This window comes from Choloepus didactylus, chromosome 3, assembly GCF_015220235.1.
Source record: "Choloepus didactylus isolate mChoDid1 chromosome 3, mChoDid1.pri, whole genome shotgun sequence".
NCBI classification, from domain to species: Eukaryota; Metazoa; Chordata; class Mammalia; order Pilosa; family Megalonychidae; genus Choloepus; species Choloepus didactylus.
This window is the reverse complement of record NC_051309.1, coordinates 198,159,022-198,174,795: the sequence shown is the minus strand read 5'-3', so window position 1 is coordinate 198,174,795 and position 15,774 is coordinate 198,159,022. Positions and strand designations below refer to the sequence as shown.

General features: G+C 35.8%; 1 protein-coding gene across 4 annotated transcripts in view; it reads right to left on the bottom strand.

Moving 5' to 3' along the window:
• TENM3 (teneurin transmembrane protein 3) overlaps positions 1–15,774 on the bottom strand; it is a 763,383-nt gene that overhangs the window by 95,445 nt on the left and 652,164 nt on the right. The window contains exon 14 of one of the 4 annotated variants that reach the window (XM_037831054.1): positions 1,679–1,705. The exons of the other annotated variants lie outside the window; for them this stretch is intronic. Within the exon in view, the coding sequence (XP_037686982.1) occupies positions 1,679–1,705 (27 nt within the window). The remainder of the gene's footprint in view (positions 1–1,678; positions 1,706–15,774) is intronic. 4 annotated transcript variants of the gene reach the window in all.

Genomic DNA, 15,774 nt, shown 5'->3' with positions numbered 1-15,774 from the left:
GGACCACAATAAAACATTGATAGACTGAACAAAAACACGGTAGTGACGTGCTTCAAGACAGATAGCGAAGAGTGATATTTTGTGACGATCTCCCTAAGGCTTTTATGCTGTTACCTTTATATCCTATCTTGTCTGCTTTTATGGTCAAGGAGGGAAAATTTGGGAAACAATTAAAATAATTTAATATATCCAAAATCTATAATTGTTTCAGCCTAAAATGACATTTAATAAAAAACAGTTTTTGCCACTTCATACTGATGATATCTGGCATGCAGCCAACACGATCTGTTTATGAGGATGACACTTAGGTAGATTCTGGTGTTTTCATCTATGAGTGTGATGAAACACTGACAGAGCAAGGATATAAATGCATTAAAATTCTAAGACTAACTGGCTATTAGTAAGATCTCTTTGGACACAGTTATTTATAACTTAGTATAAAATATATATTAAAAAAACACTATAGCAATTGGGGCTTGTTTTATAGCTTCTTATAATTAGAATGCTACTGTTGTTTCAGTGACAAAATTTAAGGGAACAATATGTTTAAAGATGTTTATTTTAAGTCTGTATTAAAAGAATTATGTATTGGCTTCCCCTCCTCCACTATGGAACTTCAAATGGACATAGCTCAAAGAGACATACTGTCTCTAAAGAGGAGAATAACAGAAATAATATTTTGACAGTCTCTTGTGGCAGGGTATAATGAAATTATACTTATAGATACCATCAGGTCAGGATGAAATTAATTTTGCTGCTTCTTTTCTTTCAGACAATTACCAGCTATATTTATGGATTATTCAATACATAAAAGGCCGATTTTCTTTACAGATGTGTTTTTGTTTCATTTTTAAGGAAAAAAAGGCTTGGATTGTCCCACTGACAGAGGTGCAGCAGATGACTGCATGCACACAAGAGTTATTATATGAAAGCCTGGATATTGCCATGAAAATGTCCATATTCTAATGAAAAGCACAAACAAAGAATACAAAATAGGTAATCCAAGGAGAGAGAAAAAGGGAATTTTCTGAAAAAATGTTTCCACCTAATTCTACGATAACTGAAGACATGAGAATCTGCTGTTTTCTGCTGAGCACTGTTAATCTGTTTTATACAATGTACAATATTTGTAGTTTTTCAAAATAAAAAAACATAAATTATGATATCACATATATTTTGAAACATTTATAAAAATCCAAAGAAGTTTACATATGAGGATAAATGAGATTTCTCTCAACATATGTTAACTAAAATCTTCTTTAGACTGAAAATTTCTTATTCTGTGATAAAAGAGTGAACATTTGTGATTCTTCAATTTAGAATTGAAAGCTCATGAGCTGAATTGTCAACAATGAAGATATTAAAGCAAATAAATTAAAAACCCAAAACAGCAAATGCACTGTGATCTTCAGTTTTTGTTTCCAGTGAAAACTAATGCTTTTACAAAATAGGAATGAAATCTGTGATAACCCAAAATTATAAAATGAGACACAGACATTTAAGTCTCAATACTTTAAATCCAAGGCATTTCACATAATGTAAGCCTGATTTATAAGTTACAAAAAATATGCATGAAAAACAGTCTATTTTCATACCTAGGGCAGTCTGATACAAGGCTTTTTATATATATATATATATATTTATGTACATATGTCAACAAAGAGCAAGTATACAGTACCTTTAACTATCTTATCCAAATAGTGAGCTTGAGAAATTAAAAAGGAAAAAAGAACAGACAGACATTTCAGAAGTGTCACATGGGACAAGGAAATTTTCAGAAGTTACATGCAAATCAAGTAGCTGCAGCTGACATGACTCACATCACATGACAGAGATGTACTTCATATCTTCTAGAAATGTAGCATATTCACATTTGAGCAAATGTAGTCACGATTCCAGGAAACACTCAGCATTTTCAAGAAAATTATGCAGGTAAACTAACACTATCCTTTACAGATTACTCAGAATGCCCCATCATATGCTTTTAAAGATTATTCTGTAATAGCTAAGTTGAAAAATTGGACTTACTTAATTTTTTTATTATTAAAGAATGTTGGAAATTTACAACTATGAGGCGATCTATAGATAATCAAACTTTAGTTGTTAATAAAGCAAAAAAAAATTTTGAGAATCCTTGAACAAATGTGATATACTATGAGAAACATATGTATATGTCCCATTGAAAATGATTACCCAGTAGCCTTTGCTTACATGTCAGATGGACAATGAAGTATCACTTATAGTAGTCCATTAGGAAATAGGTGGTTTCTGAGATCCTGTTTCTTTCTAGGATGCGTACCAGAATAAGCCCTGTTTCTCACAAAAGTCTTGTGGGATTAGTCATGATTAAGTCTGAGTTTTTTACTGTACCTGTACTACCACTGTAACCTTGTATGATGTTACAATTAGGCTACACCTTTCCTCTTGAACAGAGATGATGTAAATACCTTTCTCCCTTCACTCAGTGTAGAGACCTAATATATTCTTAATAAGTCTCAAATCTTTTTGCTTTGTCAAAATTTATACACCTTTAATGATCTAAAATTGCTTTGCAAAGATGCTTCTGCTGATTATTTTTCATTACTGACATGCAAGTGGTAGTAAAACTCTTAACAGAATGATTTAAACTAATTCAGTATTTCAGCACTAAAAATAGGAATACATTTTTTTCACAAAATTTCTTAATAATTCCTTCTAAATATTATATAATCTAGATGAGATCTATAATATCCTAATTGGTGATTTGAACATAAACAAAGTGCTATTAAAAATTCTGGAGTTCTGATTCAGATAGTTTAGAATTTCTGAGGGAATTCAGAGTTCATAAAAAATAATGACACTGATCATGTTGGAGAGTAAACCTTTTGCGTTTCTATCAGTCCACTTCAATCAGAAAAAAACAAAATAAGGGATGTACTTAATTCTCATTTGAATTTGTAGTTTTAAAGAAGGAATAAATTACTTCTAATCCAGCCAATCCCATTATTTCAGCAAATGGAATCAATTATGCCGAACACTGGATTGGTTTACAGATAAGGTTAGGTTTGTCATTGGTTCAAGAGAATACCAAAAGGGGAGCTGAAATTAGAAAGGAACATTTAAAATATACAACAGGTCAAAATTAACATAAACCTTTAAAAATATTTAATATAAATTTTGCAAAAAGCCAAAAATCAACCTAAGCAAAATATCTGTACTGAGAAAAAGATGCCAAGATTTGTCATTTCTATTTTATAACATAGGATTATTTGTGAGGCTCATAGCTTAAAACTGAGAGAGAAAGGGGGTAAAATAACAACTTATTTTTTGGCCTTGAAGAGTAAAATTTCTCACAATTTCACAACACATTTTCTCACAGTTCTGCATAATGAAGAGGTTAAAAGGAGACAAAGTTATGAGGTTCAAATAATTATTAAAAATAATTGCAACAATAAAAAACACCATTGTATGAGCCATCACAGGAAATAATAAAAAAATACAGACATGTTGTAAGAAGCCATTAAGAACAATAATCGTAAAAAAAAAATACAATATATTTAAAAACTGATACACCTAACAATTGCTGAAACGCACATTAAGTTGCAGAAAAATTACTCTGAAAACTAATGAGAGGGTTCTGACACGAAAAGAAAGTCATTCCTATTAGAAGTTTTAAATTTGTCTTATAGTATAAAACTCTTATAAAAATGGGTGCTAGACATATAAAACAGAGCCCTTTAAAAATCTCTCCAGTAAACTGTTGTACTCATAAAATGCTTTCCACGGAATTTCAATTATTTCTTTTAAGAAGATCACTGTGGGATATAGGGGGAGAATATTACCGTTTTTCTTCTAAAACAGTCATGCTTTACTTTTTTTGGATTGTAGATCTCTGAGGAAACTGGTACAGATTATGGATTCTCTCCCCAGAAAAATGCACACATGCTCACAGACACAAAATGCTGCCTATGATCTGAGCTCATCCATGAGTCCTGGGTCTAAATAACTTACAGATTATGAACACCTGGCTGATGTATTGATGAGTCCCAATTTTCCAGTTCTTGCCCATGCTGCTTTTTCCTGGTTCAGACCAGGTTCAAAATGTTTCAGGGAACATACATGAGGTACTCTTTGATCCCAGCCTTGCTCCCTGCTCATTTTGTGCAGATGCTGTTCTAAGAGCTTTATATTATACTCTCATTTAATCCTTCAGTACAACCCTATGATGTAAATAGAGATTTATTCAATTTCCAGATGAAAAAAACTGAGGAGAGATTAAGTAGTTTGCACAAGGTCACAATCTAGCAAGGAACAGAAATGGGATTTGAATCTAGTTGTCTGGCTTTATAGCTTGTCTTAACCTTTCTATCATAATGCCTCCTCTTGGAGATTTAGAAACTTTTTTTTTTTCCAGTGCAAGAAACTAATGAAAGGAGCTCAGAAGTGCTATGCAATCATTCATGATCTAATGTGAACTTACGCAGACACTTCTTTCCCAAACGGCATAGGGGTTGTACCTTCTTTTAGATGTTTTCTGCATGGTATCCTTGGAAATGTGCCAGTTACATCTACCATAAATGCCAGAATGTGGGTGAGGGTCTTAAATGTCAGAGCTAATTTTTGGCCTTAATTGTCTCTCTTTCAAAATAGATTCAGATACACAGCTATCCCTGTGAACGTAACAATGAAACTGCCCTGGAAGCCCTTGGTCTACTTGAGGGATAGGTGGACACAGACTCAGGGAAATTTTGGTTGTGGGAGAAAGGTTTGGCTAATCAAAAATGTTTTTATTATACAATTAGCCCATAAACTTTCAATATTGTCAAGGCAAATGACTATCCTTTTTACACAGTCCATCTGTCTATGTCTGCCTGCCTGCCCATCTGTCTATCTGCCTACCTACCTACCTACCTACCTTTTCTTTTCCTTCCTTCCCTCCCACTCCCTACCTCCCTCCTTCCTTCCATTTTAAAGAATTATTTTCCTTTTCAAGGCTCCTATTTAACATATTTGTCTTTGTGCTTTGGGGGTGATGGGTGAAGATGAGCACAAAGAATGAGCTGCTCTTTTCTGCTCCCCTTGGTAACAGATCTGGGCTCTAAGCCCCTTAGGAGGGACCTTGCCCATATACAGTCTCGCACCATTATTCCTAACATACAGGGTTGGGAGGAATAGCATCTTTTTGGAAATTGTTATCTGCATTCTGTTGTTGCCTCATCTGCTTATCTATCAAAATTATGGGCAGACTTCCCCCTTTCATTTCTTCTAGTCATCAGATTCTTCCTCTTTACCCCCGAACACTTCTGACTGAACTCTAGGAGTATATACATCAGGGTACATGCAAGAGGAGAAACCAATCAAGAACTAGCTGTTAAGATGACACAAAAACACAAGGCTTTAATGATCTTTATAGACATATCTAACTTAATGTGTTAGATGTTACATTGACATCAGTCAATGTAAGCTCCTTGGCCATGCTATCTACTGTATTCCCCCTGCCTGGCTCAATGGGGAATCTTAGTATCTGTTGGGAAAAAAAAAAAGACTGAATGTACCTGTTCTGGTGTTCTTAGTATGTCCTACATGTGCTTGCAGCTTTTGAAGAAATCCTATGAATAATTAGAGGCCACCATATGAGAAAGAAGCAAATATGGGCATACCTCAAGCAAAACATCCTTCCCCTTCCTTCATCCATCTGTTCTTCCCCTGCCAATCCATCTGTCCTGACTATATACAGTAGTGTTAACAATACCTGTCATTTACTATTACTATGTGTTGAAAACTATGCAAAGCATTAAGCATGAATTAGCTAATTTAATTTTCACTACTCTATACAGTAATGGGTACTATTATTATCTTACCTATTTCACAAATGAAGAAATAGAGGGAGAGGAAATTAAATAACTAACTTTCCAATGATCGTAAAGTTAGCAAGTGGCAAAGTCAAAATTTCCAACCATGTAGTCTGACACCCAAGTCTGTATTCTTAATAAGTTATACTTACAACTCAGTAGAGTCAGAACTGTATATTTGTGTAAGGTAGACTAGAAGCATCATCTGTTTTTAGATTGGTCGATGAATTGACTTGAATGAGGAAATTGGATAGAAAAATGTGGAAATCCTTAATTCAACACTCATAATTAAAGACAGAAACCAGGAAGTAAGATTAAACTCCAAACTAATTTGAAATATTAATTTGTCAACTCAGCTTCATAAATGAGGGCATCTTATGCAGACAAGAGAGCTTTATAACAATAGTAACCTGTTCTAAAAACTCAAAAGTTTGAAAAATCAACTGGCAAAATAGTAAAATTGAAGGATAAAAATGAAAAAAATTAGTGAGTCAAACAAGTCAAACAACAGAAGTAGTAGAGTTAATGTATAAATGTTGTATAAGAAATATTTGTTGACTGTAGTTCCAAAGAAGGCTGCTGATTTAAAATGAGGTCAAAGGAGTATATATGCATGCTTTGGGGAGGAAGTGGGATATTTGGAAGTCTATATGGAATAAGATTAATTCCAAATTTACTTTCCTTTCTCTGTCAAACTGAGTCTCATGAACAGGGAAGAAGCAAAGGCAGACCAAGCTGGTTACACACACATTAGGAAGTTCACAGGGAAAAAAAACAATGGTTTGGCCACGCCTCCCTATAATTGTGCCCTAAGAGCCTCCTCCAGAATACCTCTTTGTTGCTCAGATGTGGCCCTCTCTCTCTAGCTAAGCCAGCTTGAAAGGTGAAATCACTGCCCTCCCCACGACATGGGATCAGACACCCAGGGTAGTGAATCTCCCTGCCAATGTGGAATATGACTCCCGAGGAGGAATGTAGACCTGGCATCGTGGGATGGAGAACATCTTCTTGACCAAAAAGGAGATGTGAAAGGAAATGAAATAAGCTTCAGTGGCAGAGAGATTCCAAAAGGAGCCGAGAGGTCACTCTGGTGGGCACTCTTACGCACAATATAGGCAACCCTTTTTAGGTTCCAGTGAATTGGAGTAGCTAGCAGTAAATACCTGAAACTATCAAACTACAACCCAGAACCCATGAATCTTGAAGATGACTGTATAAAAATGTAGCTTATGAGGGGTGACAGTGGGATTGGGAAAGCCATATGGACCACACTCCCCTTTGTCTACTTTATGGATGGATGAGTAGAAAAATGGGGGAAGGAAAAAAACAAACAAAGGCACCCAGTGTTCTTTTTTACTTTAATTGCTCTTTTTCACTTTAATTATTATTATTGTTATTTTTGTGTGTGTGCTAATGAAGGTGTCAGGGATTGATTTTGGTGATGAATGCACAACTATGTAATGGTACTGTGAACAATCGAATGTACGCTTTATGTTTTGTATGACTGCATGGTATGTGAATATATCTCAATAAAATGAATTAAAAAAAAATGGTTTGGCCATGCATACAGTTGCTGGGATGTTTATGAACTATTCACATCTGCTTGGTTGAGCATATTAAATAGTAGAGTATTTTCACTGGGCTACTGAATTGACTCCTGGGTATAGTGTAGACATAGACAAATAATACAGAAATATTTCTCGGTTAAATTACAACAGTTAAATCTTAGAGGCCTGTCTTCAGAGGAGGATAATTCAATCATAATCATATGATTAAAAAATAAAATGGAGACATATTCTTCATTATGGCCATTATTGCAAAGTCTGTGGAGTAGAGAACAGGTTTTTATTTAGCTTTGTGTATTTCATAATACTTTGTATGTAAACATGAACTTAAAAAAATGATTCCCATTAGTATCTCATTAAAGTTATAAGTAGGTAGGTATCATTCGTAGATTATTCATGTACCAGGTTCCTATAGGATGACAGAAAAGCAACAGTCTGCAAATAAGTACATATTAAATCCATTTATTCCAGTCAGCAGCTGTTTAAATCAGCATGCAAGCTGCATGCCCATTGATTTCATGTTCCTTAATTGGTACTCATTGCACTGTTTTATTACTGATTACCCCGTCATAAAAGATTATAACAGTGACATAATTTTAAACACCATAAAACAATTTCATATTCTTATGAGTTTACTCAAACCTCTTAAAATATATTCTCCCTCACCATAGAATCAGGAAAACTATCATTTCACTTTTTTGGAATGTCTTGGTATAAATAATGTTTGAAACTGAAGTATGACAACTTGCTTGGGTAGGTGCACATAAGAAGCAATGTATTTGTACCGATAACTTTGTGCCAAATTTCCAAACTGAAAAAACAGAAAATATGCAAACTTTCCAAACCAATTTTATTTGAAGGTTTTCAAAAATGTTTTGTCAATTTGAGGAGAGCAAAAGTTCTTTAAAGTGCACACGCATACCCACAACACAAATGGTTTTCCTTTATTGGCACCGCCTCACTTACTAGTTGTTAAAACTCAAATTAATAGACTCGCCTAAATAGAGTGTTCGCAATATTAATTAATATTCTTTTTTTTAGTTTGGAAATTTGGTGCAAAGTTATCTGTACAAATACATTGCTTACATGCACCTACCCAAGCAAACTGTCATATTTCAGTTTCAAACATTATTTATACCAAGACATTCCAAAACAGTGAAATGATAGCTTTTCTGATTTAATTCGGCCCAGAATAAATTCAGATTCTCTGGAAAAGGTGCTTTGAGATAAACCAAATTTTATAAAGGCAGCACTGCTGGAAAAGTTCCATTATAAGCTCAAAGCTTTGTACATACAACTGATAGAACACTAGAATAGTAGTTCCTCCAGTGTGGAGTTTCATGCCTTCACGTATACGTAACGGAGTAAGTGTGGCACTGTCACAGTGCAGGCAGAGTGTCACTGACGTGCACAGCCAGCAAATGATGCCTACTATTTGGTGTGTGATTATGTGAGTTTTGTGGTATTCTTTGCAAATGGCATGATTTCATCCACTGGCCCACATAAATATATTAGTAATGCATGTCTCCTTTAGGTTTTTTATTCCTTGTTTGAGTTTATGGAATGAAGTAAGCAAAAACACATTTTCTCAGGATTTCCAATATCAAAAAAATTCTTATTTGGGAACTAAACTAGATAGAGACACTTCTTAACACTGATAAATAAAAAGTATGATACAAATACTTTTCATACTAAATGAATATTTGTATATTTAAGATTTTGAAACAATCTAGAGTATTATTTTTTTGTTGTTGTTTTTTTAGTTTTTTTAATCTTCATTTTATTGAGATATATTCACATACCACACAGTCATACAAAACAAATCGTACATTTGATTGTTCACAGTACCATTACATAGTTGTACATTCATCACCTAAATCAATCCCTGACACCTTCAGTAGCACACACACAAAAATAATAAGAATAAAAGTGAAAAAGAGCAATTGAAGTGAAAAAGAACATTGGGTACCTTTGTGTGTTTGTTTGTTTGTTTCCTTCCCCTATTTTCCTACTCATCCATCCATAAACTAGACAAAGTGGAGTGTGGTCCTTATGGTTTTCCCAATCCCACTGTCACCCCTCATAAGCTACATTTTTATACAATTGTCTTCGAGATTCATGGGTTCTGGGTTGTAGTTTGATAGTTTCAGGTATCCACCAGCTACCCCAATTCCTTAGAACCTAAAAAGGGTTGTCTAAACTGTGCATAAGAGTGCCCACCAGAGTGACCTCTCGGCTCCTTTTGGAATCTCTCTGCCACTCAAGCTTATTTCATTTCCTTTCACATCCCCCTTTTGGTCAAGATGATGTTCTCCGTCCCACGAAGCCAGGTCTACATTCCTACCCAGGAGTCATATTCCACGTTGCCAGGGAGATTCACTCCGCTGGGTGTCTGATCCCACGTAGGGGGGAGGGCAGTGATTTCACCTTTCAAGTTGGCTTAGTTAGAGAGAGAGGGCCACATCTGAGCAACAAAGAGGCATTCGGGAGGAGGCTCTTAGGCACAAATATAGGGAGGCCTAGCCTCTCCTTTGCAGCAACAGTCTTCCCAAGGGTAAAACCTGTGGTAGAGGGCTCAACCCATCAAACCACCAGTTCCCTATGTCTGTGGTCATGTTAGCAACCATCGAGGTGGGGTAGGCCAATACCCCTGCATTCTCCACAGGCTCCTCAAGGGGGCACTACATATTTTTTTCCTTGTTTTTTTTTTTTTTTAACCTTTTTTTCCTTTTTAAATCAACTGCATGGAAAAACAAACAAACAAACAAACAAAAAAAACAAAAAAGAAAAACATACAATAAAAGAACATTTCAAAGAGACCATAACACGGGAGTAAGAAAAAGACAAGTAACCTAAGATAACTGCTTTACTTCCAACCTGTTCCTACTTTACCCCAAGAAAGTTACATAATATAGGAACATTTCTGTGAACTTGCTCCTACTATATCCATCAGAAATTAACAGACCATAGTCATTCCTGGGCATCCCCAGAACGTTAAATAGTATATCTGTTCTTCTTGGATTACTGTTCCCCCTTCCTTAATTGCTCTCTATTGCTACTTCCCCTACATTCTACATTATAAACCATTCGTTTTACATTTTTCAAAGTTCACATTAGTGGTAACATGTAATATTTCTCTTTCTGTGCCTGGCTTATTTTGCTCAGCATTATGTCTTCAAGGTTCATCCATGTTGTCATATGTTTCACGAGGTCGTTCCTTCTTACTGCCATGCAGTATTCCATCGTGTGTATATACCACATTTTATTTATCCACTCCTCTGTTGAAGGACATTTGGGTTGTTTCCACCTCTTGGCAATTGTGAATAATGCTGCTATGAACATTGGCGTGCAGATATCTGTTCGTGTCACTGCTTTCCGATCTTCCGGGTATATACCGGGAAGTGCAATTGCTGGATCGAATGGCAACTATTTCTAGTTTTCTAAGGAACTGCCAGACTGACTTCCAGAGTGGCTGAACCATTATACAGTCCCACCAACAATGAATAAGAGTTCCAATTTCTCCACATCCCCTCCAGCATTTGTAGTTTCCTGTTTGTTTAATGCCAGCCACTCTAATCGGTGTTAGATGGTATCTCATTGTGGTCTTAATTTGCATCTCTCTAATAGCTAGTGAAGCTGAACATTTTTTCATGTGTTTCTTGCCCATTTGTATTTCCTCTTCAGAGAACTGTCTTTTTATATCCTTTGCCCATTTTATAATTGGCCTGTCTGTACTATTGTCATTGAGTTGTAGGATTTCTTTATATATGCAAGATATCAGTCTTTTGTCAGATACATGGTTTCCAAAGATTTTTTCCCATTGAGTTGGCTGCCTCTTTACCTTTTTGAGAAATTCCTTTGAGGTGCTTGAGGAGCTTGAGGAGTTCCCACTTACCTATTTTTTCTTTTGTTGCTTGTGCTTTTGGTGTAAAGTCTAGGAAGTGGCCGCCTAATACAAGGTCTTGAAGATGTTTTCCTACATTATCTTCTAGGAGTTTTATGGTACTTTCTTTTATATTGAGATCTTTGGTCCATTTGGAGTTAATTTTTGTGTAGGGGGTGAGGTAGGGGTCCTCTTTCATTCTTTTGGATATGGATATCCAATTCTCCCAGCCCCATTTGTTGAATAGACCATTATGACTCAGTTCAGTGACTTTGGGGGCCTTATCAAAGATCAGTCGGCCATAGATCTGGGGGTCTATCTCTGAATTCTCAATTCGATTCCATTGATCTATATGTCTATCTTTGTGCCAGTACCATGCTGTTTTGACAACTGTGGCTTTATAAAAGTCAGGGAGTGTAAATCCTCCCACTTCGTTTTCTTTTTTAGAGTGTCTTTAGCAATTTGAGGCATCTTCCCTTTCCAAATAAATTTGATAACTAGCTTTTCCAAGTCTGCAAAGTAGGTTGTTGGAATTTTGATTGGGATTGCATTGAATCTGTAGATGAGTTTGGGTAGAATTGACATCTTAATGACATTTAGTCTTCCTATCCATGAACATGGAATATTTTTCCATCTTTTAAGGTCCCCTTCTATTTCTTTTAGTAGAGTTATGTAGTTTTCTTTGTATAGGTCTTTTAGATCTTTGGTTAAGTTTATTCCTAGGTACTTGATTTTTTTACTTGCTATTGAAAATGGTATCTTTTTCTTGAGTGTCTCTTGAGTTTGTTCATTTCTAGCATATAGAAACATTACTGAATTATGTGCATTAATCTTGTATCCCGCTACTTTGCTAAATTTGTTTATTAGCTCTAGTAGCTGTATCGTCGATTTCTCAGGGTTTTCCAGATAGAAGATCATATCATCTGCAAACAATGACAGTTTTACTTCTTCTTTTCCAATTTGGATGCCTTTTATTTCTTTGTCTTGCCGGATTTCCCTGGCTAGCACTTCCAGCACAATGTTGAGTAACGGTGACAGCGGGCATACTTGTCTCGTTCCTGATCTTAGAGGGAAGGCTTTCAGTCTCTCACCATTGAGTACTATGCTGGCTGTGGGTTTTTCATATATGCTCTTTATCATGTTGAGGAAGTTTCCTTCAATTCCTACCTTTTGAAATGTTTTTATCAAAAAGGGATGTTGGATTTTGTCAAATGCTTTTTCAGCATCTATTGAGATGATCATTTGATTTTTCCCTTTTGAATTTTTAATGTGTTGTGATACATTGATTGATTTTCTTATGTTGAACCATCCTTGCATGCCTGTAATGAACCCCACTTGGTCATGGTGTATGATTTTTTTAATGTGTCTTTGGATTCGATTTGCAAGTATTTTGTTGAGGATTTTTGTATCTATATTCATTAGGGAGATTGGCCTGTAGTTTTCCTTTTTTGTAGCATGTTTGCCTGGTTTTGGTATTAGATTAGATTGATGTTAGCTTCATAAAATGAGTTAGGTAGTGTTCCATTTTCTTCAATGTTTTGAAAGAGTTTGAGTAAGATTGGTGTCAGTTCTTTCTGGAAAGTTTGGTAGAATTCCCCTGTGAAGCCATCTGGCCCTGGGCATTTATTTGTGGGAAGATTTTTGATGACCTATTGGATCTCTTTGCTTGTGATGGGTTGATTGAGGTCTTCTATTTCTTCTCTGGTCAGTCTAGGTTGTTCATATGTTTCCAGGAAATTGTCCATTTCCTCTGTATTATCCAGTTTGTTGCCATACAGTTGTTCATAGTATCCTCTTATAATTTTTTTAATTTCTTCAGGATCTGCAGTTATGTCACCTTTTTCATTCATTATTTTGTTTATATGGGTCTTCTCTCTTTTTGATTTTGTCAGTCTAGCTAGGGGCTTGTCAATCTTGTTGATCTTCTCAAAGAACCAAGTTTTGGTGATATTTATCCTCTCCATTGTTTTTTTGTTCTCTATGTCATTTATTTCTGCTTTAATCCTTGTTATTTCTTTTCCTCTACTTGTTTTAGGATTGGTTTGCTGTTCATTTTCTAGCTTCTTCAGTTGATCCATTAGTTCTTTGATTTTGGCTCTTTCTTCCTTTTTAATATATGCGTTTAGTGCTATAAATTCCCCCCTCAGCACTGCTTTTGCTGCATCCCATAGGTTTTGGTATGTTGTGTTCTCATTTTCATTTGTCTCTCTATATTTAGCAATTTCTCTTGCTATTTCTTCTTTAATCCACTGATTGTTTAGGAGTGTGTTGTTTAACCTCCAGTTATTTGTGAATTTTCTAAGTCTCTGATGGTTATTGACTTCTAATTGTATTCCATTGTGGTCAGAGAATGTGCTTTGAATGATTTCAACCTTTTTAAATTTATTGAGGCTTGTTTTATGTCCCAGCATATGATCTGTTCTGGAGAAAGTTCCGTGAGTACAAGAAAAGTATGTATCCTGGTGATTTGGGATGTAATGTTCTGTATATGTCTGTTAAATCTAATTCATTTATCAGATTGTTTAGGTTTTCAGTTTCCTTATTGGTCTTCTGTCTGGTTGATCTATCTATAGGAGAGAGTGATGTGTTGAAGTCTCTCACAATTATTGTGGAAACATCAGTTGCTTCCTTTAGTTTTGCCAGTGTTTCTCTCATGTGTTTTGTGGCACCTTGATTGGGTGCATAGACATTTATGATTGTTATTTCTTCTTGTTGAATAGCCCCTTTTATTAGTATGTAGTGGCCTTCTTTGTCTCTCAAAACATCCCTGCATTTAAAGTCTACTTTATCTGAGATTAATATTGCTACACCTGCTTTCTTTTGGCTGTAGCTTGCATGAAATAATTTTTTCCATCCTTTCACTTTCAATTTCTTTGTGTCCCTGTGTCTAAGATGAGTCTCTTGTATGCAACATATTGATGGTTCATTTTTTTTGACCCATTCTGCGAATCTATATCTTTTAATTGGGGAGTTTAATCCATTTACATTCAACGTTATAACCGTGAAGGCATTTCTTGAATCAGCCATCTTATCCTTTGGTTTATGTTTGTCATATGTATTTTTCCCCTCTCTATTAATATCCTTTATTGTACCCATACCGAATCTCTTTAGTACTGAACCTTTCTGAACCTTTCTCCAAGTCTCTCTGTCCTTTCTTTGTTTCTCTGTCTGTAGGGCAGGTCTCTTGTTAGCAAATTCTCTCAGCATTTGTTTGTCTGTGAAAAATTTAAGCTCTCCCTCAAATTTGAAGGAGAGCTTTGCTGGATAAAGTATTCTTGGCTGGAAATTTTTCTCAACTCAGAATTTTAAATATATCATGACACTGCCTCCTTGCCTCCATGGTGGCTGCTGAGTAGTCACTACTTAGTCTTATGCTGTTTCCTTTGTATGTGGTGAATTGCTTTTCTCTTGCTGCTTTCAGAACTTGCTCCTTCTCTTCCGTGTTTGACAGTGTGATCAGAATATGTCTCGGAGTGGGTTTATTTGGATTTATTCTGTTTGGAGTTCGCTGAGCATTTATGATTTGTGTATTTATGTTGTTTAGAAGATTTGGAAAGTTTTCCCCAACAATTTCTTTGAATACTCTTCCTAGACCTTTACCCTTTTCTTCCCCTTCTGGAATACCAATGAGTCTTATATTTGGACGTTTTATATTATCTATCATACCGCTGAGGTCCGTTTTGATTTTTTTCAATTTTTTTCCCCATTCTTTCTTTTATGCTTCCATTTTCCATTCTGTCATCTTCCAGGTCACTGATTCGTTGTTCAACTTCCTCTAGTCTTATACTATGAGTGTCCAGAATCTTTTTAATTTGGTCAACAGTTTCTTTAATTTCCATAAGATCATCTATTTTTTTATTTAGTCTTGCAATGTCTTCTTTATGCTCTTCTAGGGTCTTCTTGATATCCTTTGTATTCCGTACTATGGTCTCATTGTTCATCTTTAGTTCTTTGAGTAGCTGCTCTAGGTGCTGTGTCTCTTCTGATCTTTTGATTTGGGTGCTTGGGCTTGGGTTATCCATATCGTCTGGTTTTTTCATATGCTTTATAATTTTCTGTTGTTTTTGGCCTCTTGGCATTTGCTGAACTTGATAGGGTTCTTTTACGATGTATAGACCAATTGAAGTCCTTATCTCAAATAATCAGATCTACAGCTTCATGGAGTACACTTTCTTTAACCAAACAGCAGGTGGCGTCCATGAGCCACCTGTTCTCCACAAGCCGGTTCTCCCCTGCTTTGCCTTTGTGGTGAGTGGGGGAGTGAGTCTTGTGGGGTCCAATTGGTGTACCAAGTTTGCATGTGTAGTTGGTGTTGCCCGCCCTGTATATGGGGCGTATTTCTGGGCAATCAGGAGAGGGGTGGCTCTAACAATCAAATCTCCCTGGTGATCCTGGAGTTTTAAAGCTGCTGCAATAGTCTAATCCTTCAGTTCAGTCCTGCCACTGACCCACAAGTCCTTGGTATTGGCGTATGGCTCCTGAGACTTGCAAGTGG